Genomic DNA, 26,339 nt, shown 5'->3' on the forward strand with positions numbered 1-26,339 from the left:
AGGGAGTGTTTCTGTGAAATAGCCTGTCTTATTGCTTTGCTTTTTCTCAACAGCAGTTCTGTGGTATGTTTATCACAGCTGTCTAATCTTAAGACTGATTAAAAAATACTTTTCTCTCACTGAGTTTACTTCACATGTTTATTATTACCTATCACAGGGAGTATAAATTCCTAGGCTCAGTCCAGTTTCTTTGGCCTTGGACTGCTTGCCTGAGCTCTTTAGCCTTCTTTTTTCCCCTCTCTCCCTACCCACCCACTCACCTCCTATCCCTCCTCCCTCCCTCTCGCCCTCCTCAGTGGAGCTTCGCTGATATTCTGTGTCACAATCCTGACACAGCACTTCTTCAGTCTCTCCTCGGTTTCAGCTCCCTCCTACCCCTAGGCACTGACTGCCTCTTTTGGACAATGCCCATCCTTGTTTTCATCTCCCCCTTATTTCGGGAATCCCGGCATTGCTGGTAACCACTGGTGGGTCAGGACGATGAGGTCACCGTCTCTGTTTAGCCTGCCCTTGCCATTCCTCCTCCCTTGACAAAAAGAGGCTGTGGTTTGCTGTGAAACAATGAAAGCCTTCTCCACCGGACTGCCAGGAGGGAGACAGACAGTTGAGGAGACAAGCTAATGCAAGTCAAATAGATCCTGATTTTGATACCTTAATATAATGCATGTTAACGGTTACGGCATTCCCAGCACCTATTAATCCTTCCACCTACTCAGTGCTTACTGAAAAGGCATCCTTTTCCAGCTTGCTCATCATTTAGGTTGGGGAAGTTTCATGTTTACTTGGGCCAGTGTGGTTATGTCATCAAGTTGCATTACTTGGTTCTGACTTATCCACAATTTGAATCTGCCAGCACTATTTCACTTTCAGAATTAGAATGAGTTTCAGAATGGAGACTCACTTTCACTTTTCAGGACCAGGGGGCTGCACGAGACGGCCATCATCCTTAAACCAAAACGTTCATTTGACCCCTTTCCTTCCCCTCCTCATTGTCTGCATGTTAAATATTTTGGGGAGAAAAAGTTTCCCCGCTGGCAGATTTAATCTTACCTTTTCCAAAATGACTTGTATCTAATCACCTTGGATGATTGTGAACAAGGCAGCAGTTGTGTAAAAACTAGAAGTGGCAAATGGCCACTCGTCAAAGAGCAATTTTAAATTATCGTTTGAATCTCTTTAAACACGCACAGCCTTTTCCAGTCCAGACAATGAGGTAGACTCATTAAATCAGTAATTTATTTTTCTTTGCTTTGGTCTTGATTTGCATCTCTGTTATAAAGCTCTCACAACATTCATTGTCAAGAGCGCAGCCATCCATTTGTCTTGATTAGACCTGACATGTTTTCTGCTGTTTATTTTTTGCACGGTGTTGTTCACATTAATTCTAATTGTTTTATTCCTTGCGCATCAGTGATTGGGTTCTTTTTCAGAGTGAGGGGGGGAAAGGGCAATTTGTTTTATTTTATTTGGTAGAATTAGACCAGTTGGTCATGTTTGGTTGGTTCTGCTCACTCACATGTGGCAGATGGTTGTAGCTCCATCCTGTAAATTTGCATATTGGTCCCAAAGGGTCAAGTTCTGCTTGTGATGACTAAAACTGAGTTTGGTGAAAGAGAGGTTCACAACAGAGCATTTAGACATGTACTAAATCTAATCTATTCAAACATCAGATATTTAATCGCTGTAGTAAAATCAGATAAGTAAATTAAGCGGTTGGGCTCTTGTATGCATCCTGACAATACAAACTGCCTTGTTATCCAAAATCTTCAATCATTGTGGCAACAGAGGTCAGAAATGTGACACGTACATCAGTTCAGACTCAGTACTTTTCCATATCAGTTTAAATGTGGCCACAGGACATCCTTTAGCACAACCCTTTCCTCCTCAATCTGTAATGGGAAGTAGGCTCTTCAGAATTAGGCAACTAACCTTTTTCCAAGATGAACCAGTTTTTTCCCCACTACCATGTTCTTAAGGTCTATCTTTACTGATACAAATAGTATTATTTTCTTTCTCTATGCAACTATTTTCAGTTGGGTAACAACATTTTACGCTGTTGTAACCAGTTTGGAATATGTTGCTAAAATTGGAGATTAGCTGACAGCAATGCTTCACCCCAAATAGGGATTAAACTAGATGTCCACTTCTATATATGCTTGTAATACCATGAGCTCCAAAATACTTCCTGTTAGCCTTCAGAGAGAGAAGATATAGTGCACTACCTGATGCGCTCCATGATTGCTCCTTGCAAAATAACCTATACTGTAGTCTATAATTTTCCAACAGGTTGTGCTGATATATTTGAGGAGTGTGCAGATGAAATATGATGGATATGGGGATAAAGACATTATTATGCCTTGTCAGAGTTTTTGCTGACTCAAAATTGCCATTACTTACAGCATTACTTAGTATACATAGTATAGAGGCAAAACATCTGTGTTACCTAAGAAGTTTATGTGTTTTCTTATGTGTTATCCCAAGGTAATGGGAAATAGTTAGTTTTTCAAATGAAAAGACCACATTCTACAGTTTCAAAGTTTTTGTGATCCGAGAGTTTTGCAGCACAAAAACACCTTAACCAAACTGTCTTTGACAACAGATATTTTCTTTAAGTAACTGAAAATGAAAGATGCTTTTGTCTAAAAATAATAACTCCACATTTACTTTTGGTTTCACGTTGAACATGGATGAAAGTCCCTTGTTTGATCCTTTCATCCTCTACACTCGCACTTTTATTTGGGTTTCTTGAAAGGCGCTATACAAATCTAAGTTATAATTATTATTATTTTATTTGGACTTAGTACACCATCACATGATGAGGCATGGCTATTTGGTCACTTGCTTTGACGGTCTCAAGCAACCAAGTTGTTTTAGCAACTAAAATGGATGAATTGGGTCATTTATCACCCCATTACAGTGGGGCAAAAAAGTATTTAGTCAGCCACCGATTGTGCAAGTTCCCCCACTTAAAATGATGACAGAGGTCAGTAATTTGCACCAGAGGTACACTTCAACTGTGAGAGACAGAATGTGAAAAAAAATCCATGAATTCACATGGTAGGATTTGTAAAGAATTTATTCGTAAATTAGGGTGGAAAATAAGTATTTGGTCACCTCAAACAAGGAAAATCTCTGGCTCCCACAGACCTGTAACGTCTTCTGTAAGAAGCTTTTCTGTCCCCCACTCGTTACCTGTATGAATGGCACCTGTTTGAACTCATCATCTGTATAAAAGACACCTGTCCACAGCCTCAAACAGTCAGACTCCAAACTCCGCCATGGCCAAGACCAAAGAGCTTTCGAAGGACACCAGGAAAAGTATTGTAGACCTGCACCAGACTGGGAAGAGTGAATCTACAATAGGCAAGCAGCTTGGTGTGAAAAAATCAACTGTGGGAGCAATCATCAGAAAATGGAAGACATACAAGACCACTGATAATCTCCCTCGATCTGGGGCTCCACGCAAGATCTCATCCCGTGGGGTCAAAATGATCATGAGAACGGTGAGCAAAGATCCCAGAACCACACGGGGGGACCTGGTGAATGACCTGCAGAGAGCTGGGACCAAAGTAACAAAGGTCACCATCAGTAACACACTACAACGGCAGGGAATCAAATCCCGCAGTGCCAGACGTGTTCCGCTGCTGAAGCCAGTGCATGTCCAGGCCCGTCTGAAGTTTGCCAGAGAGCACATGGATGATACAGCAGAGGATTGGGAGAATGTCATGTGGTCAGATGAAACCAAAGTAGAACTTTTTGGTATAAACTCAACTCGTCGTGTTTGGAGGAAGAAGAATACTGAGTTGCATCCCAAGAACACCATACCTACTGTGAAGCATGGGGGTGGAAACATCATGCTATGGGGCTGTTTTTCTGCCAAGGGGACAGGACGACTGATCCGTGTTAAGGACAGAATGAATGGGGCCATGTATCGTGAGATTTTGAGCCAAAACCTCCTTCCATCAGTGAGAACTTTGAAGATGAAACGAGGCTGGGTCTTCCAACATGACAATGATCCAAAACACACCGCCCGGGCAACAAAGGAGTGGCTCCGTAAGAAGCATTTGAAAGTCCTGGAGTGGCCTAGCCAGTCTCCAGACCTCAACCCCATAGAAAATCTGTGGCGGGAGTTGAAAGTCCGTGTTGCTCGGCGACAGCCCCAAAACATCACTGCTCTCGAGAAGATCAGCATGGAGGAATGGGCCAAAATACCAGCTACTGTGTGTGCAAACCTGGTAAAGACCTATAGTAAACGTTTGACCTCTGTTATTGCCAACAAAGGTTATGTTACAAAGTACTGAGTTGTATTTTTGTTATTGACCAAATACTTATTTTCCACCCTGATTTACGAATAAATTCTTTACAAATCCTACCATGTGAATTCATGGATTTTTTTTCACATTCTGTCTCTCACAGTTGAAGTGTACCTCTGGTGCAAATTACTGACCTCTGTCATCATTTTAGGTGGGGAAACTTGCACAATCGGTGGCTGACTAAATACTTTTTTGCCCCACTGTATATTTTATTCAGGAATTGTTTTTTAAATGGTCCTATTTGTGATCATGATGCTTGTACTGATTCCTTTATCTACGAAAGATTTTCTAAAATATGAATGTCTTTAACAATCATTTTCAATCAAAATAGCATATACAGTGGTCCCTCGTTTATCGCGGGAGTTACGTTCCAAAAATAACCCGCGATAGGTGAAAGCCGCGAAGTAGCCAGCTTTATTTTTTATAATTATTATAGATGTTTCAAGGCTGTAAAACACCCTCACTACACACTTTTATACTCTGTTCTCAGACAGGCATGAACGTTTTCTCACTTTTCTCTCTTGGTTAAACACTTTCAAAGTTCAAACCTTCGTGGAAAAATAAGTCCAGTATCTTAGAATGAAACCAAAGGCACCTGCAGGTGTTGACGTTTCATCGACAGTGTTGTGTTTGTTAGGGGGAAAACTTCCAAACATGCAGTGCAGCACTTCAGAGTCACACTGCTTGCGATCAAAGATAAATCTGACAACGCATTCTGTACTGTACAGCAGACACGGCACGAGATTGATTGACAGTGGTCTAAAGCCAATCAGGATGCAGAACACAATGCGCTGTTTAAAAAAACAAACAAACAAACAAACAAAAAAAACATGGAAAATTGCACACAAAAAAAAATCAGCGAAACTGTGAGGCCGCGAAAGGTGAACCGCGTTATAGCGAGGGAACACTGTACTTAGAGTACAGACTTCACATGTTAACATGGACTTGTTGATGGATGGGCTGTCTATTATCTTTACTGACATACCATCTCTGGTGTCTGCTTCAGCACTTGGTCCACTGGGATGCTGGGAATCCTGAATGTCTGCTCCAGCTGGTGAAGGAGCTCATCCAGCAGTACCATCACTACCAGTGCCTGCGTCTGCGTGAGAGCTCCAGACTGCTCTTTGAGTATGACAGCCTGCTGGAAGACCCCAACTACGGCCGCAACATGGAGATTTATGCTGGATGCAAGAACAGCTGGGTAAGCTCCTGTTTATGGATTTTGTGATTGTGAAGTTTTTGCATCTTAAGAAAACAAGAGTTGCGTGGTAGCAGTTAAAAAGAAACACAGCGGAAAGGTTTCCACTGGTATATTCTTATTTACAACACAGTTGTTGGTCTGTATTATTTTCTCTGTTTGGCCTAAGAGAGCTGTGACAGTTAACCCTTTCTGACTTTATTAGCACATTCTTAATTTTGAAGTTTAAAATCTGGATGTTTTGATCTTGTGTATTGATTTAAACTTATTTTGTGTCTTATGCACAAAATTTTGTGTATTTGATTAAACTGCTGCCCATCTTGGCCATTATACTCTTGCACTGAGAAACTAAACCGTTGTGAATCTTAAATGGTGCAATATTCTAACCTCTTTTCTTATATCTCTGTGAACTCATTCCTCCCACAGAATTAAACTATATTTTTGGCAGTGCGCATTTGTGTACACATGTTAGTGCGTGTGAAAGCAGGAACACCCATGCTTAAAAGGATTATAAAATTATACCTTTTTTTAGGCACTCCTCAGCAAGTATTTTAATTGCAAGTAAATAAGTAAACAATATATGAAGCTGCCTGTCCAGCAAATCTCTTGTTAGGTGGACAGGCTCAGACTCCACCTTGGAGTGCAAGTGGAGAGGGTAGTCGTTATTCTGCCCGTCACTCTGAGGGACTGAGCTGGCTAGGCATGACAAGTACAATTAGGTCTTAAAGCAAATATGTTTTATTTAACTCAAAAGCTCTTTATAAAGAAATGTAGAAAAAGTCAGATAATTGCTCTGGGATCTGAAGAAGGTCAAATAAACAGAACTACACTCAAGTTAAAATGCCAGCGTAACATAACACTCTAGCAAAATAAACTCAGACCAGGCTGATCAAAACAGACCCAACAGACAAGAAACAGAGGGGAACTTTTACAGTGCCTGACTAGACGGACTTTGACACACAAGGGAAGCAAATGCTAACAAATTATAGTTAGTTTAATAGTTGTTTTAACTTGCACAATCAAACACGAAATAACCAAATAGCTAATGCAAATGTCAAGTGAAACAAACAAGATATTTCGACATTTCCTGTATTTAAGAGTTCTGCATTCCAGGGCCTATCTTTTGTTCATTTGACGTCACATGACCTCAGCAGCCAACAGACCGCTCCCAGCGGTACACTTACACAAGATTTTATTTAACAATACTGAATAATCAAAAGCCGCTTAAGTGCACACGCCATTAGTGGAACTGATGGCCCTTCAGCAAACAGCAAATACAAATGAGGATATTACGAGAAATTAAAGATCATATTCTCACGTGTGCCTCAGACTGTAGGCAACACGTGTGGAAAAAATAACTAAAATATGTTGGTCAATGAGTAAACACAAGACAGGAAGACAGAAATGTTTGCAATTTTTGTTACCATCATCTTGGTCACAATTACATGCAAACACAACCTGAAAGCACGTAGACACTTGTACTTTCCGCAATTTCATACTTTTTCATGTGTCTGGATGGTAAATGGTAAATGGCCTGCATTTGTATAGCGCTTTTTCTCTAACTACATATAGCCTCAGGGAAAACATCAGGTAATAAGACTCTGCTCCAGTGTTTAAAAGTCAGAACTGTGTGCTTTTTGTGCTATTACAGATTTTCAGGTAATTCTTATTTTTCTGTTTTCTTGTGTGAAGACATTATCTGAAAGTACAGTGGAAATAACCAAACCAGTTCTCTGCTTACACCACAGGTTGTACATTTAGATTCAGTGTTTGGCCTTGGAACATCATACTGCATAAATTTGCATATAACATATAACACTTCGAATACAGTGTTGGTATTATTTTAAATAAAATGTAGTTTGATGAAGCCATTGAAAGAATTAAGCCAAACAAGTGTTGTATTGTTGCGGTCACTATGTCACAGCGACACATCAGATAATTCAGGTAAGATATTTTAATTAGTTTGGAACTTTAAAGAACAAGAGTGTGTCAGTGTCCCGTGTTTTAAAAAGTTTATTTTTTAAAACATGGTTACAGATGCAAACATCATTAGTTTAATTTTGTGTGGGGAACATGTCTTATTCCAAGAAATGGAAAAAGAGAAAATGTGGACTGAATTTTATCATCTGTGAGGCCGTGTAATGGGGGGAAAATGTACAAATTAGAGCAAATGAGGAAGAAAAAAAACCTCCCAACTTAGAGGTCTACAGTCCCAGGAAAAACTACATAGCCCCCATAATTTAGCAACTTGTTGAACTACTATTGGCAGCAATATCCTGAAGTGATTTTTTTCTGTATGACTTGTCTAGTCTTTCGCATTGTTACAGAGAAATTTTCCCATCACAGCCCTTTAGTCAAGTTGCGGTCTCGTCTTTGACTGGGTTGCTTTAAAAGCTTTAGCTTTCAGAAAATGGCTATGGGCAGCTTACATTTGTCTCTAGAATGCTTAAGTATACAAAGGAGTATGTGGTCGATTCATTGACAGGTGCAGGGGCTGCAAAATAATCCCAAATCAACACCTCTGCTCTCTCACCTCTCTGCACTGTGCTTGAGAGTTGATATGAGATGTTTTTGCTGACATGCTGTGTCAGATTTTCACCAAATGTGGCGTATGGCCATTCTTGTTCATTGTTTTTTGTTTTTAGCATTTAACTCACTGACTGAGGTCTCTAGAGTTGGAGAGTTGGAGTTCTTGGATCTTTTGCAATTTTCCACTCTTAGGAAAACTGTGGGATTTCTTTAACAAACATCTGAATGCTGAAGACCAGCAAGCTCATAAAACCTCTGCTTTTGTACAGATGCTTACTTTCATTTAATCAGTTCATCTAGTTCATATCAGTACCTGGCTGCTTCTTACCCTCTAATTCCTATAGAAGCAGTAAGTGTGTACTTAGTTTTTCAGGACTGTATTCATCTGAAAACTTTATTTTTTCTTGTATTTAAGTCACATGTCACATCTGTTAAACCATAGCAAGAGTACTAAAAGTCAGTATTAGTCCATTCAGTACTGATATAAAAAGGCGAGCATTATAAAATATCTACTCCATGAAATACAATTGACCTTTTTTTTCACCCCCCAGACAGGAGAGTTTTCTGCTCGTTTCCTTCTTAAACTCCCCGTGGACTTCAGCAACATCCCCATCTATCTCCTTAAGGTAATTAATTCTGAAGGATATTGTTTAATGGCTTTCTTCACTCTTGTCTCCATTGTCTCCTCTGTTCTTTTCATGGTCTTGCTATGCATGCACCTTATATTTTACAATTGAGCTCCTTTTATTGCTGTGAGTGACTGAAATGTGTTTTTAGACTGTTGCCTCACCTTTTATCTGATAACGCTGAGAGTGAAGGTTAATAACATCAATTTCATAAGGATTGTCATTTTTAATTTTGATGATAACACACAGATTAAAGAAGGTGGTCTTAAGAATTGTTTAGCAGGTGAATTAAACAACATATTTGTGTCAGAAATTACTCTACAGCTCAAAGTTGATGGCATCCAGAGTATGTCTCAGCTTCTTAAATTTGAGATTTTTGCGGATGGTAACAAGATGCCTAGAAACAGCAGATGGACCTTACAGGCTTTGTAGGCAGTGCACAAGGTGTTGTCCAGGACGGATATCGGTCTACCTCTGCAGCACTTCTGGGCAGTCATCATAATTATGTTTATATGTTAGGCTAGAGAATTTTATGTGTGCAGGAATCAGTCGTAAAATATGAAATACCCACAATCTTGCACTGAAATTCAAGCCCTGCATACACAGACTCAAGGTTACTGCATGAGCCTCCTTCAGGTGTCATGAGTATCCATTTGTTTAGGTGTGTGCGCATGTGTTTTGAGTACTGATAAAAGCTGGATTTATTTAAATGAACTCCAGTGCAGCTCTGCATGTGTGTGCGTGCACGCAGACTTCAGTCTTGGGGGCTGCGAGTTGACTAATCAGCCAGCCGTCACTGTCGATCTGCTCTGAGCCGCGTGGTGTCTGCAGGCAGCTTAGCTCTCTCTCGCTCTCTCTCGCTCTCTCTCTTATTGCCTTTACCCCTCTCTCACTCTCCCTCATCTTAGTTCTCTTTTCACTCTGTCCCCTGATTTTGAACCGCCTGCCGGCTGAGGAGGCTGAGGCTCTCTGGCCTTTTTCAGCCCGGCCTCTGTTTGTGTGATTGGAAACATAAGGGAAACAACAACCATCATCATCCTTTGTCATCCCCCCCATGTCTGTCAGACCTGAAGCCCTGAGACTGGTCTCATCCAAAGTCATATTTCACATTACCAGTGATGGTGGATTTTTTTTTTTTTGGTCCCAGACGTCTTGAGGCAGGAAAGCTTCTAGGTTCAGCTCTTGAGAGAGCACTGTTGGTGACATTTTTTTAGCAACATGCTTCCTGTCATTTACAGAAGCTGGGCACACACTGACACCTTTCACCAGTGGGTGGTGGTAGCTCTGTAGCAGAGAAACAATATTGTCAAAGAACTCTCTTTCATATTTACATATATTATTATAGACCAAATCTTGGATGTAGATGAGTATTCCTGTCACCCTCATCTTATCATTTTCTCTTCTCTACATGTGAGAGCACACACACACACAGACAGACACACACACTCTGTATAATGCTGTATTTGGCAGCTAGGGTATACATAGCATCACCGAGGGAGCACTTGAAGACTAAGGAAGAGTATCGACTCGCAGAGAGGAAAGTAATGAACATCAGCCCACACCTTGTCCACCTACGCATTAAAAAAGAGGAACGGGATTATGCAGCGTATAGGCTGGACTCTAAGAACATCAGTGTACTGTACGCCAAATAGATGACCTGAATTTTCAGTTTGGCAGTTGTTGTGCGATTAGTTCAAGTTGATTGCTTTTTGTGCAATGCACGTTCATGCACTTGATGTAATTCTGTGCTTTTACAGAGGAGACAGACATGGCCTATGTATTCCTCACAAGAAGAAGCATTGGAATCACAAATTAGTTAAACTGAACTTCACCCATGCTCTTTTTTTCCACTGGATAACTCTTTGTTTACATCATTCTGTGTGTAAATATAGTACACTAACACAACGTTTCCAGCTATCCTCGGCTTGTGGGTCGCTGACTGTGATTGCATGCATGCATTTTTTTTCATGATTGAATATTTTGGAGTAAACGGTTTATATTGTGTGTGATTTAATGGATTCATTTGTTTACATGTGCAGATGCTCTGAATAACTTCACGAGAAAAAAACGTGATAGTTAACTCTGCGGAAGTCAGCGTTTCTTTCATGTTTGTGTGAAGCTTCCAGACTTCCAGCTCGTCTACAGCATCTGAGAGTCTAGGGTATATTGTGTGTCTGAGTGTCGTTATCGTGGCACCAAAGGAGACTTGGACATGGCAAAGCTACCAGTACTTGATACATGTTTCATTACAGTGAACTGGCTGACCTCCCCTAAGTTAGCTGTTACTAATATTTTACACTTATTGCTTTGTGCCATTACATGATTCACTGATGGTTAAAATCAGTAATGTTTGAACCAAGATATAATTTAGTGTTACGGATTTCACTGACTTCTGTAATAATTTGATACGTTGTACTTCTGTATATGTTTTTCAGCTGTTAGTCTGCTAGCTGTAACTTATCTACACTGTATGTATCTCGTTAGCTGATTCAAAAATGCCTAGGTCACCATATCAGTTCTTGGAGTTGGGGTGAATTAGCTGAGCTTAGACACTCAATACTTCCATGTATCAAAGACCGTATTTTCTACCTGCTGGGAAATATGGCTTCTTTAGGTAAAGCAGGCTTTCTTATTGCTAGTACTAACTAACATTAGCTTATTTGCTAATGGTTCATTCACCCTAATGTAAAAATAACTAGGAAAAATTTGGTTGCTTGGTGATTGCATTTTGGTTTTATAATATCCATAGGGAGATTGCAAGTAATTTTGGTGACCAGTTGATAAATCTAGTCTGGATCCTTTTGAATCTGCAGTTTCTCACTAGATATTGTACTCCAGTGTCTCACCGTTACCTGAAGCAACCTTTTCTCATCAGCTCTGCCCCTTGCATTATTTTATCGCGGGGCCGTTTTCATCTGAACACCCACTAAGCCTTCAAGATGAATTCCAACCTGTCTAATAGAAAGCCTTTACAAAAAAAAGTCGGCACTTCAGAAGTCAAAAAGGTGACGCTTTCCAGACAGAATACACGCCATCAGCCAGGTGCTGTAGGTAGAGGTAAGACTGTTGACCCTGATTTGAATCAACCTCCCCGTCAAATCCGTGGATGTCCTTGCTTGAGGAGAGACGGTTTGGCAGTGAAGTGGAAATCTGTTCAGACATAGGCTAGTGTGCACTACTAGTGGATGCTGAGATGTTGCTGGTGGGCACAGAGCTGTGGAGGACGACTGTTACCTGCAGCAATGCATCCGCGTGGTCTGAGCTCACCACAGTGGACATGTTTACCTTCCTGCATGGGCTGCCCACCCTCAGGGAGGGGGGAGGAATGCTACTTTATTTATTTCATTCTTTTAAAGGGGGCAGCCCGTCATAGTCAAAACGAAAGGAGTGGGAAGGACGCTGAGCGCTGAGATGAAGGGGAGTGAAATGCACACAGATGGATGTTGGCAGTTTTCTCCCCCTTTAAAGGCCACGGAGTCCTCTTGGGCACCGTTTTAGTGTCTCATCCTTTGATCGTACCTTGACCTCTTGCTTGTCACCCATTTGAAGCTGCTTTTACTCATCCCCTCTCATTTAGTGCTAGCCTCTGACCTCGAACTGCACAGCACGTTTATGCATGTTGGTTAGGTTTCACAACATGGGTGGTGTCAACGTTTATTTTTCAACCATGAATATTTTCCTTTAAAGGCTTTGAGTTTTTCTTTAAATGAGCTACCTTTTGCTCCCGACCGTCCTCTGTCCACGCTGTTTATATGCAGGGGTAGCTTGCTTCTAAATATCCACGCTGATCAGTGTGGAGTGAGCCCCATTCGTGACTGAACCTGCCATTATCGCTTCACTTGAGTTTTGTTTCCCGCACAAGCACTGACCCGTCTCACCAGCTCCAAACTGACTGTGGTCTGCGTGTTGGATGTGTGGTTAGCATTGATCTAATAGGTTGTCTCAGGTTACCCAAGCCTAGTGAGCTAACTGGTATCTGCTCTGTTGTGTAGCTTTGTGTGCACTGAAAAATGAAAGCTTCACTGAGCAATTTCTCCTCCTCAGCCACAATCTCTGCCATTTCAATCAGTGTCAAGGACAGATGACTTACTCAAGTTTTGGTACGTCTAGTTTACTTTAGTTATATTATATTCAGTAATAGCTTTATTTATTTAGTCAGTGTTTCATTTGCTTGGGTTAACATTTTAATTTTTTAAACTGATGTAGTTGTCAGAAAAAACTAAATTAGACAGTTTCCTAGAATTGTTTGCCCTAATTATGAACGGATTTACTGTTACTAAAACCTTTAATGCACACTTATCAAATATTTTAAGTATTTTTTAAACCAGGATTGTGTTAAAATTAACACACAAAAAAACTAAAGACACACCCTGTATTAAAAAAATAACTAAATTCCCAAATATAAATTATTTTAGACAGTTTTATGTATGAAATGTTCCTGTTGGATAAAACAAAGTAACACCAGCTAGATTTACCAGTTTGTTTGTTTTTCACGTTAGTTTAAACTCTACCTGTTTTAAATATATAAGTGCTCAGTGCTATGTAAAATGTAATAGTTTCCGCTGTTATCGCCATAGACAGTTTGTTACTGTAAAATCTGGGTCTGTGTGTCGTCCTGCATGTACCCCGAATTCAGTTTCTTGTATATCTTGAACTGTAATGAGCAAGATTTCAGCATTGTTGCAGTTGCCCTGCATTTCCTGCATTTTATAGTTATTTTATAGTTACAGGCATTCTGCTTGTAGCGTTTTAACAAGCACTCTAAAGGTGACCCCTGGTTAGACTATTTGCTATGGAATTTCACTCTGTCTCAAATTACTTACTTCCCTAGTTGCTCTATCAGCTCTATTCTTTCTCATGTAATAATACATTTTTTCCTAGACTTTTATTTAAAAAGAACTCTTTCTGCAACCAGAGGAGTCTCCCCCTGCTGGCCTTTAAAAAAATGGCAGATTTTAAAGCGCTTTCCCGTTAGCTTCACTTTTAAGAGCAAGCAGCTGCATCCATCTTACTTATACTGCCTGTATAAACATCCGCAACAACCAGTCTAAACCCAGCAAAATGAAAATAATTGTTATAACAATTCTAAAATAAGACTTTTCAGTGTTTGGGGAAAGAGAAAAAACCCAAAAACAATATTTTGCAGTAAAATGTACAAAAGATTTCTATTATTGCAAAATTCTCTGTGGTTTTACAGCAATGTGTAAATCTCTGCATTGTTTTCCAAAACATGCTAATTAGTAATTAGAAATTAATCAATAATGTATGTTTTGCAGAATGTTACCTTCCTTATTTAAGGCCAGATTTATCAGATTTTTATTTATACGACTTAATTTTTTTCCCCCTCCATTCCCAGCCTCCCCAATGTAAACCGTAGGCCCCCACCACCACCACCACTTTGCTTCTAGCCAAAATGACCAGAGGGTGGGTTGTATTGAGCCTCGAGCATCCCTCTATCCTCGTTTTTGTCTGTGCAAGCTGTGCACTCTTCAACAAGAGCGCTTGCATCTAATTATTTGTACTCTAATTATTTTTGGTCCTACATCCTCACACTCCTGCTCTCTCTCTCTCTCTCTCTCACACACACACACACACACACACACACACACACACACACACACACACACACACACACACACACACACACACACACACACTTTAACCTTCGAAGCTCCACAGGCAGCAACTGACAGGGGAGGGTCAGGGTGAAGCAGAGCCGTGGGCCCTCGTTCTGTCTTCTAATTTGTTGTTCCAGCATCATTGACTTGATTATTTTTGTAATTCCTTTTCATTTCCCAACATGTTTTTTTTTTTTTTAAAGATCAGCTCAACAAAGGCAGGATTTGTGAAAGAATACAAACTTAAGTCATGGTTTGCAGCTACATCTTGATTGTAATTAGTCAGCATTTAAAAAGCAAAGCAAGTAAAAAAAAATCACAGAGGGGAATTGGCTTGGTGGGTAGCACTGTCAAAATTGATCTGACATCACATTTTAATAACCCACATAGAATCAAATCATTCAAATATGTCGTTATTTTCACAAGCAGACAAAATCTGTTTTTATTTTTCACAATACAAAAAAATGTAAATATTGATATTATATAAAATTAACATTTGATGCTGTGACAAAGGTGAAGTAATGAACTTTTTCTCAGCATGAAACGGGAAACAATCAAACTGCCAGAGAGCTGCACTGTGTGAAGTTTAATCAGAAGCCAATTCATAAGACTGATTAAATATCTCTGTAGTCAGTGCAGTTAAGGTTTCACACGTTTACCGCCTACTGACCAAAATCCACAGTATTGCTAAATGAGAGTGGAAACTACTCTCTCTGGTTTGTGGACTCTGCCATTATTTACTCCTCACCAGGCATAAGCAGCAGAGAATTTTGTACACGGTGTAGTCCAAAAAAGTTGGGATGCTGCATAACATGTGAATAAAAACAGAATGCAAATCTCATAAAACCATATTGTATATACGTCTTCATGCATTCTCAATCATCCAGGAAAGTAAATCTCCAAAAGTTGATTCTGTTCATCTGGACGTAGCGTTTTGTGGGAGAAACGTTTCGTTACTCATCCAGGTGCTCCAGCCGACCAAGGAGAGAAGGACAACCGCTGCCCAAGCGAAAACCTGTAGTGATCCCATATGTGTCAGGAGTATCGGAGCAGTGAGACGCATTTTTTCTAAACACCGGGTCTCTGTGGCTTTTAAACCCCAAAACACGCTGCGCCAAAAATTGGTCCACCCCAAGGATCGGGTCCCCCGACACAAACAGAGTAACATAGTGGACGCTGTTAAGTGCCAGGAGGATTGCCAGGATTTATACAGTGGGGAAACCAAACAACCTCTGGCGAAGTGGATGGCACAACACAGAAGAGCTACCTGGTCAGGTCAGGACTCTGCAGTCTATTTACACCTACAGGCCAGTGGACACTCTTTCAAGGATGAGGATGTGCACATCCTGGACAGGGAGGATCGCTGGTTTGAGCGCGGAGTCAAGGAGGCCATTTACGTGAAAAGGGAAAGACCATCTCTGAATCGGGGAGGGGGCCTAAGGGTACATCTTTCGCCATCTTACAATGCTGTGATTGCAGCCATTCCCCAACTCTCTGTGAATGTTACTCATGGCCATTGATCAGTGGTCTTTGATCAGTGGGTTTTGGTCAGTGGTTGTTGATCAATGGTCATGAGAATTTGCATAATTAAGATTAAGGACCTGACCTCCCAGCCCTTTGTTCCTCAGTGGGCTGGTTTCAGTTATTATTCAAATGTACTGTTTATAAGATTGGGGAAACCTGCAGTCAGCTGAGACTGAAACAGTCACTTGGATGAGTGATGAAACGTTTCTCCCACAAAACGCTACGTCCAGATGAACAGAATCAACTTTTGGACATATTGTATTTACAATAAAGCATGGAAAAGATCAAATGTATAGATCAAATAGGTCAAGTCTAATCTGTTAAAAGAAATGTTTATATATATATTTTGCGATTCAGAATATTTGAGAAATGTAAAACCTGATAGTAACTAAATGCATGCTGCAACTCCTGTGACAGGTCTGTGCAGTGCAAACACAAACTAATGTACCGCTAATGTTGATCTGCACAAGGATAATGCCTCCATGAAAGAAAAGCAAAGCTTGCTTTCAGTGCTAATCCAAGTGTTCTTGCATTGTAGACATTTTCATGTCTTTTTTATAGCCGGTCTCAGGCTTCTCTTTCCTGTGTTTCAGAAAAAGTGATCGTTGTTCACTATTTATCTGCTCCAAGACCCGCATGATCAGCTCAGTCTGACTCGTGATGGCGCAGTGCAGACGTGCAGTATAACAGCAAACAACGATGTCAAACACTACCTAAAGGGATTCAACGCAGACTATAAATCATGTTTAATGGTCCTCCTAAAATGTGCTCCCGAGGGCTGTCTAACAATGGTGCTAACTTTCACCTCGGCAGCAGGAGGGTGAGAGTATGCCGACGGAGCCGAGGACAGATTGAGGCTATTGCTTGGGTTCAAAGCGGAGTGAGGGGCAAGCATGTGACAATGTGTCTGTTGTGTAAAGGACTCTTTGCGAAAGAGAAAAGAAAATCCAAAAATACAAGTCTGCATTCAAGAAAGGTGCACACTTTAGATGAGGAAAAGGCATTAGGCAAACACGCTAATGCAAGATCCAACTAGCAGAAAGAAGGAGACACAGGGGAACACGACACAAGTCATGCTAATGAGGGCAAACTAAAAAAGGACGGAAAGATTGTTAGAAAAGTGACATTTAAATAATATTTGATTATTGAGGAATGTTACCAATGCTGCAGAATGGCTCCTAAATATCATATTTTTCTCAATCAAATTGTCTACAGTTTTGTGTGTTTACATCCTTTTTCTCGCTCTCTCTTTCCTAACATAAAAACAGTAAATTGAATAAAAGCATGTGGAGGCGCACAGGGTCATCTCTTTGGGAGTTGAGCACAGACTAGATGAGGTTACTGATCATTAAACCCATCTTACCAGGGACTATCTCCGGCCCCTGCTTGCCTCCGGGGAGCCAAAGGAGTAGCATCAGAGAGCCAAAGCCACCAACCAACAACCCCATAGTGGATCATTTAAGAGACCCTCAGCTAATGGAGACAGAGACAGCTGCAGGACACTGTTAATGATTCGTCCACATAGAAACTTAAAGAAGTCCAGTCGCTTTCTTTCCAAGCACTTCACACTTTTTAGTGTGTACTCCCCTGTAGATAAAATCTCCTTCTGTTGAGCTAAACATTGAGTGACTTTGAGCTAAAATTTCAGATGCAGTTTAAATGGGGCTACGCTTCAATTATAATGCAAGACAAGTGAGGGATTTGTAGTAAAAATTGTTGCAAATAATTCATTGTTTTTAAACCGGATTATCTTGTTTTCCCAATTGTTGACACCCATAAACAGATTGAAATTAAGATCGGATTAATTGCCGTGGCAAATTCTGCCATGAACACCCTTAAATTAAATATATGCTAGTGTTCGACGTTTATGCATCCAAATTTTTCCCAGCAGCCAACTTGGGCATGATCAGCTACTTTATTTCATTAAGGAAAATCTGGTACGGAGGGATGCAGGAGTTTCCTTTCAGCACAATCCAAGGTTATATGTGATGAAAGTTGTCTTGCAGTTGTCTTGTGACTTTAGTTATTTTATTTTGAAATATATCTGAGCTGAACAGATACCCTGGAGACACTGTAGTGTTTCTTTTAAATATTAAATATAGCTTTTTTTTTAATGCCCTTGTTATCTACATTGCTGAAACGCTCTAAGGTATAGAGCAGTGCTAGTTAAATGTCATTTGAATCATTAACCCCCACTCAAAGCTGTTGCCTCTTTTTTTTCTGCATAATTTGGGTTTTGACTCCACAACCAAAAGCAGAACAATATCTGTATGACCTATAGCTTATAGCATGCTGAAGAGTTTTCCTTCTGCTGTGGCATTAAATGGGTTGTGAAGGGATCAAACCGGAAGCATTACTGAAAGCACGAGGTCAGCCTTTGATTAATTCATGGGGCTGATTAAGTGGGTGTTATTTATTCAAAACAATTGATTTTTACCAACCCACTCGTCTTGTCCTCTCTGTATTTCTTTATTGACAAAGTGAGGTTTTAAAATAGATCAAGAATGTTAATAGCAGTCAGTCATTTCCAGGAAATGAACTCATTTACATCATACGATGGAGCCATTATCAGAGCATTTATCGGCAGAGCTGAATAATAGCGTTGATTGATGTTTGTCATTTAATTTTTATTCGGTTTACAGAAAGCCAATTATGAATGGAAATCAAATTGAAAAACATTTTTATTTTTACCTGCAAGATTCACAAACACACTGGTTGAACTTGAATTTGTGCATTGAAATTGATCGTTTTATTTTACGGTGTTGAAAATGTGCAGCACTATCAGTCATGTGGAGAAGAAATAAAAGCAATTCTCTCCCTCTCAGTGTGTGCATGTGCAGGTATTGTTAGCACACAGCATTGTTTTTTCAAGTCATTAAAAGGGACCTTTTCTTTTCTCTTCCATCTCCCTATTTCAACTAAAGCAGCTTTCCTTTTTCACAGTTCAAAGTTATCCTTATTTATCTTTTTACTGGACTTTCTTTCTTCTTTTCTTTCTTTTTCTCCTCCTTCCTACTCTTCCTATTCTCCTCCTCATCCTTCATCTCCTTCTCCTTATGCTCCTTTTCCTGCTACTCTCTCCCCACCTGGTTTAAACAGGTTGCATCACTGATCAGGATTTCTTTTTCAGGAAAGACCTGCATGTAAAATTATAAGGAGTGCTGATGCTAAGGGTGTACTCTAAATCAGAGAACACACAGAACAGAGAAGGCCAGCAGAGAATGAGATACAGAGTGAAGTCATTTAGAGCAGTGTCTTTGTAAAAAGAAGTATAAAAAAATACATTTGTTCAAAATTCTTCTTTTCTTTGACCATATTCACGTTGTTTTCCATTATGTATTATTTTAGGTGTCACAGCTGTCAGTCAAAGGTCATCTCCTCTCCGTGATGGGCAATTCCCCTGATCTCTGACATGTTGTCTTCCCAGATAGACATCAAAGGACAGTTGAGGATTTAAACTGAACATGCTTTCCAGTCAGATTTTTACATGAATGTAAAGGTGCCATAACTAAATGTATGATTCTGTAAGTTCTAGAAGTAAATTGTGGGAAGCTCAAAAAAAGAAAAAACTTTGCATTTTTCCTGCACTACTATTACAGAGGGGGGAGAAAGGAACAAAAAATAAACCAGTTTACCCCCACATCACTTCCTCAGAAAGTCCAGATTAACAGAGCTGGAGACTGACACAAAGCCCCTTACTGTGACCGCCTACACTGCTGAAACACCACTGGCGATGGAGCACCTTTTGAGGATGCCAGAACGCCATTCATGATTGGTTTTTGTTTTTGTCCAGTTTCTCACTTTTTTTTTCCTCTCCTGGTGGACAAAATGGAGATCAGCCTGCAGCGGCTGCAGCGGTTACCTTACCTCCCCAGTTGCCACATAATTGCCACTCCTTTCCCAACCCCTCATGAGGTTTTTGTTGTTGCGGTTTTGTGTTCGGGTCACGTCCCCCTACGCGCGGCAGTTGAGCTTTTGGAGAAGTCGTGGCTGAAGATGGTCCGGTGCGTCACATGATGAGTCTTTCACAATTCTTTGCAGAAACCTGGAAAACAACTTGCGTACACCCATGCACACAACACTTTCAGAAACATGTGCACTTGTGAACATGTGAACAAAGCACCTGTTATTTTATCCGGCTGAGGTGTGTGTGGTGCTGGCCGGCTAAAAATAGTTTTTCTTTAAAACTCTAGTGCTTTTACTGAGGACCAGAATATGGTAACACTTGTATCAGGGGAACAAAGAATACAAAACATTTTAATTTCAGAAACTGTTTTCTGGGTCAGTATAATGCCACTTGTTGATGACATAGTTGTTGAGGATAGTGAACAGCTTATCTCTGTCTACATTTGGATATTTTCTTATAAAGTTTTTATTTAAAATTATTCTTTCATCATAGGAAAACAAGTTTTAGCTCTGAGTAATGTAAAGCAGGGTTAGGGGCTTATCAGTGTAATGTCAGCTCTAAACCTTTTCAGTGTGATGACCGTGATTCTCTTCTTAATGGGATAAATTGCCACTGTAACTTATACTGCATACCTAACTTCTCTAGGCAAGTTACGTTGAAGATATCAACATATATCAAATATGACATATCAGTTTTCTGGGGAAAAAAAGGCTTTAACATTTCTAAAAGATCCCTTGAATCTTTGTGTGTTGATAGTAAGAAAGAGCAAAGTCTTTCTTTCCCTGATAAGCATCATGAGGAAACACAGATTCTTAGGAGAATCTTTATTCCTGTTAGCTTCAAGCAATTTTATGTTTGTTAAGCCTTATTATAGATATTCTTCTAAGCCTTGACCTTGTGGGTCAGCCTGCCTTACTCGTTGCTTACTCTCACACGTGCAACACCACTGGGGTTGCAGCTGAAAGAATATGGTTATAAACTGCCTTACACGCTTTTTGCTGATGTTTTGGCCTCACCGCAAGCGAAATCAAAGAGGTTGTAATAATTACCTTTTTTTAAATTTACCAAAGCATTTTTTTTAAAAATCGAACAGACAAAAATACTGGGAAAATACAGAGATTTCTGTTGAAGACTTAGCTATAGTATATACAGACTTATGCGCATAATCTGCCTGTAGATGTCTTATATTTGCACTTTTTAACCCACAGCTCTAATTATATAGTTAAAAAATAGATAATACAGCTTTATCCTTAGTATGCACTCCTGGCAGTGAATATTATATTCAATTAAGCTCACTATAATCTAACTCATGAAAAGCCAACTTTTGGCCTTTTTGTATGTTCATAAGTGGTAATAATATAATAATTACATAAATTCATACTTTTTTCCTTGACTTTATTCTAAAGGTTGTTTGTATTTGGAGGAAGACTAGACAACTAGTAAACTTTACTGTTTATGTGTGGTATATTGGATAACAATTCATATTATTCATTAAGTTACGACCAGCGTACTTACTGCACCTGGCCACTGTTTCATCTGCTGTGTCATGACCTGAGCGCGGAAATCACTACCTCTTGCTCTCTATCTCCTTTATCTGCTGCTGTGTGGTTTTTACCACAGTTTCACATCAGGCCAGAATAGTTGTTTTCATTTAATCATTGAATAGATTTCTTTCTTTTTTTCTCCATTATCCAGCTTAAAAAAACTGCAGTGACACCATTTCTTGTCATCACATGACAAAAGGCAAAAACAGTAACATCAAAATATTACCTAATGGTCGCCTTCCCCTCCATTACCTGTTTGTCTGCCCAGTCTCAGCTGATCTAGAAAGGCCTGTGCGTGACTGTTGAGCATTTGGTACCAAAGCAAGTGGTTGTAATTTGTGGCCTTGCCGTGCCCTTGCACAGTAAACACTGACTAAGAGCTCAGGAATCTTAAGAGCTATAAAATAATTGCAGGTTACTCCCATAATGTTCAGAGAGTGCTGCTCTTGTGTCTCAACTCTGCCTCTTCAGTCTCATCTCTTTTTTTGTTCAACCTCTGCCAGTGGTACAAAAAAGTAGTGCTTTCCTGCTGAACCTGTATTCTTGGGTGCTCATTACAGTGATAACCCAGTGGGGCAAAGAAAATTATTTGTCCTGAAATAGATATAATATGAAATAGATGGAAGATGGATATAATAATATTAAATTATTATTTTTGTTTGGAATGCTTAAAGAATAAATGTTGCACACACATGTGCAAAAAAAAAAACACCAAACTTTTTTTAATAGCTACATGAATACTTGTATCATTCAAGAAGATTTAAATTGGGTTTGGACTCCTCTTACTTGTAATTGCTTGTGGTGAGGCTTGAAGCCAAGATGCCTTTTTCCAGAGACAGTTTGCTATCTGTGCTGTCATCATCTTTGTCCTAAGCAGGCTATGTGTATTTATTCATTAATGATTTTTTTTCAGTGCACATTTATCACTTCCAGTGCTGGAATTACATAGCCACTTTTCAGCTGTGCCTTGAGTAAAATGAGGGTAAACCAAAGCATATCCAGATGCATTCATTTTATTTTCAGCATGTTTTTTTGAAAGCGCTGTTGCTGAGTGATGGCGTATTCGTATAGCACTGAGACATGGCATTTACTGGGAAAGCAAGTTGCCCAAAAGACATTGTCAAGTAATTGCCAGTTTGGGCTTCACTAATGTAGTGTACGACTGAAATCTGAAAAGGCCAGCCAATGCTTCCATGCAGATGAACAATTATGTGGCTTTTAAACGACAGGATGTATTATAGCTTGGTATGCGCTCCAAGATGAATTTAAATGTCAGGCATAAAAGGTGTAAAATAGAAGTGCAAAAAGTGTTTAGATACAGATTTTTTTTATTCTCTGTGTATTAGTTAATATTCATCTTATAACTGATTTGAAACAACCTAGTGGAAATATACATCTAATGGGGAAAAAAAGAGCAGTGACAGTTTATATTACGAAATAATAGCAAGTGAGGGTAAAACCTGCTCCTTGATGGGTCTGAGTCCAAAGTTAAGCCAGGAAATGCACACTGCTCTCCTGACTGTGCTGACACAGCAAACTGAAACTCCACTGTTGCAAGAAGCTGGATGCCGTTGCAAAAGAGGAGGTTACAGTGGGCTGGTAGGTGGTGGATTATTTTTGAGTGTAAGTGTTACATCAGCAGACCGTGGCCTCCCTGACACTAATAAAAAGATGCACATAATTGGTAATGTTGGCTGTCATATGTATATTCATAAAAATATGTAACCTGTTGACAAAAACATTAGTTTCCATTATTATGTAGCTAAACAGTTACAGGCTTTTACTTTTGTATTTAAATACATTTAGCTTTCCATACCTTCCCACTCCTATGTAGTGATGTCATGCTGGAACAACATGAATAGAGCTGCATATTATTAAATCTTTTGGTCTAGTGGGCTGCTTGGCTTGGTGGAAACTAATGAATAGAAAATTGCAGGTTTAATAACAAATATCTTTGAACTAAAGGAAAAATGATTATGAAGCAACCTGCAAGGTTTATCAAAGTACTTTTAAACTGGCACCAGTGGGATATCATTTAGGGGCAATACTGTTATTGCTTTTTGTATTTAAATGTTAGGAAGCATATTTGAACACCAGAAATACAACTAAAAGACAAGATCTGTAGACTCCCATTTTGAAAATGCCTAAAATTCTACCAGAAATAAACATGTTTATATCCGGCCACAAAGAGAAAAAGTCAATTTGGGGCTTTGTGCATAGTTTCTCTCTTAATAGCAACTCTAACTCATCCATCTGGACGTTGAAGTGGGGGGCATGGCCGCTTTGATTGACAGATGTCCCAACATGGCGAGCTGTAGCTGCTAGCTGTCTGCTAGGCTTCACCTCCACTCTGCAGTGTCCATTCACTGACACTTAACTTGAGCGCTCTCCCTCTCTCTCTCTATGCTGTTGGTGCTTTGGAACATTTTTGTCCAATTTTCCAATATTCTGGTTTGCTGTGTAGTATAGACCTACCAAGAAATGTGCTTCAGTTTTGATGAGTGATTGTGGTATTTTCTTACTCTGTTACTTAGGAGTAATTACTTGGTATGTCATATAGTCTATGGATTGAGCTAACTAGCAGACATGTTGAGTAAAGTCAGCAACCTGGTCAATACTGAACCACATGAGCCTTAGCTGGATAGATGTTGTTTCTACATAAATAGAAGTCTAGCCAGAATATCTCCTACAAAATAACAAATATATATGGAATTGATTGTAGTGAAGAAATTAAATCGTAGCTTGTTTGTTCCATGGGGACCTTAGGATGTGTATGCCCCTGATGTCAGAATTATGAAAGTTGCAATGTGAGTGTTTGAATTAGAAGAAGTCATAATTTCAAGTCACTCATGCAGTATACTTTTATTTCTTGCTAGAAAGTCTAAGAAGGACATTCAGAAAAGGTTCGAGAAGTACCTCGAGCTGATCAAGATGCTATCATGATCACTACTTTTATCTTTTGTTTATAGTGTCATTTGTAAGTTAAAGTGGCATGAATGTGAGAGTGCATTTTCATTTTTCGAGTAAGTTTGGTAAATGGACTCAACTGAGCAGTGATTTCAGATGATCGTTGGCTATAAAAGGTGTACACACCCCTGTTAAAATGCAGGTTTTTGTGATGTTAAGCAATGAGATCACAATAAATCATTTGAATGCTACTCCCAGCTTTAATCTCACCTATAACCTGCACAATTCAATTGAAAAATAAACAAATCTGTGGAAAAAATATAAAAAGCATACAATAAGCTGGTTGCATAAGTGTGCACACCCTTAAACTAATACTTTATCAAGCACCTTTTAAATTTAATCACAGCATTCTTCTTGGGTACACACACACCATCAATTAAAGTTCAGCTATCCAAGTAGGATTTTCCTGACGTTTACTCAGTTGCCTGTTACAGCAAAAGCTATTGTTTGCAGAGCGCTTACAAAGCATCAAAAGACTCTCATTGTTAAAAGGTATCAGTCAGGAGAAAGGTGTTTTTAAAAAAAAAAAAAATTCCACAGCATTCAAGATATCATGTAACATGGTGAAAACCCCCACCCCCAAATTGACAAAAAGACTAGACGGGAACTGGTCCGGACAGCTGCCAAGAGACCTATAGCAACACTGGAGAACCTGCAGGAATTTCTGGCAGCTACTCGTTGTGTACTACATGTTGTGACTCCCATATTCTCCATTTGTCTAGACTATGGGTATAATTGCAAGATGGAAACCTTTTTTCAAAATGAAAAACCTTCAAATCTCAGCTATAATTTGTAAAAGAGTACATCGAGTCTATTCAAAAGTATGTGGGTGTGAGAAAATGTGTTATGGCCTGATTAGACAAAGGTTTTGGCACATTTTGGGCTCAAAAACAACACTGCATCACCCAAAAACCCTAAAACCATAATGAGGCATGGTGGTGGAAGTATTATGCTTTGGGGTTCCTTTAGTTCAGCTTTAACTTTGGCTTTAGTAAGGTGCAGGGCATTATGACCAGTCCAAAAGAATAAAAAATTCCATTGGGAAATAATTGACTTAAAGAGGGTTGAACACAAGAGATGCAGTCGAAGTCTGACAGATTTGGATTTCTTTTGCAAGGAAGAGTGGGCAAAAGTAAAGTTGCTCCATAATGATGCTCTCCTACCCATGTTGTGATTAAATCATAAGGTGCTTTAACAAAGCATTAGTTTCATACTGTGTACACTTATGCAATCCAGCTTATTTTACTTAAAAAAAAAAATGCATTTCCCCAACAGATTTCTTTTTAAAATTGAATTGTGCAGGCTATGAGTCACATTAAAGATGGAAACATTTTTGAAAAGATTTATTGGTATTTTTTAATTTATTTTTTATACCACCCTTGATCAGAAACTCAGAAAGTTTGTTTGTTTATTACAATCTGTAACTGATTGACAGACATTGTTTGGTCTGTGGTTTCTCATGTTCCAAACCTCTGAGAACCCTGCTGTTATTACTGCCAGGTGCTTTAACATCTGGCACTCCAGAAAATGTCACACGATGCGAAAGTTTAAAGGGAGTCTGGATGAAGCTGCTCTTCTTAATAACATGCTTTCATCTAACTCGTGTTTTAGGCTGCCACGAAGAAAGTATAGCACAGACATACTGTGGCCAAAGTACAGAAATCAAAGGACACCTGCATACTAGCGTGTAAGCAAACGATGTTCAGACCTAGCTTCCACAGATAAAAATAATGGTTTTAATCATGGGTACATGTGAGTGATGTCTGATGCATCACTGAAAAAGCACCTGTTATGGGATTTGATACTTGCAGAGATGCAGTTGTACTGCATCCTGAAAAGAAGCAAATCATAGCTGTAAATGTGTGATATAGAAGAAAGATGTGTGACCTTTAAAGTTGCCGAAGAAATGCCTAGAGTTGAACGTTGGAGCTTCTAAAATCGTTCCTTTTCAGCGGTAATTCTTTGGCTGTTACGCATAATGTCATAGAAATTTAAAAGATAAATTGATAGTTTTTTTTAGTTGATTATTTGCGACCACATCCCCAAAAACTGTCAGGTAAAGATATCATTCTTTATTCTACGAAGACAGAGGTAATGAATATTATGATTATTT

General features: G+C 39.4%; 1 protein-coding gene across 1 annotated transcript in view; it reads left to right on the forward strand.

Annotated features, from left to right (window-relative positions):
* The window catches only part of babam2 (BRISC and BRCA1 A complex member 2), a 121,190-nt gene that overhangs the window by 33,974 nt on the left and 60,877 nt on the right, over positions 1-26,339 (forward strand). Inside the window, exons 5-6 of the mRNA XM_026151098.2 lie at positions 5,320-5,514; positions 8,592-8,666. Of these exons, the coding sequence (XP_026006883.1) occupies positions 5,320-5,514; positions 8,592-8,666 (270 nt within the window). The remainder of the gene's footprint in view (positions 1-5,319; positions 5,515-8,591; positions 8,667-26,339) is intronic.

This window comes from Astatotilapia calliptera, chromosome 19 (genome assembly GCF_964374335.1).
Source record: "Astatotilapia calliptera chromosome 19, fAstCal68.1, whole genome shotgun sequence".
Classification (NCBI taxonomy): Eukaryota; Metazoa; Chordata; class Actinopteri; order Cichliformes; family Cichlidae; genus Astatotilapia; species Astatotilapia calliptera.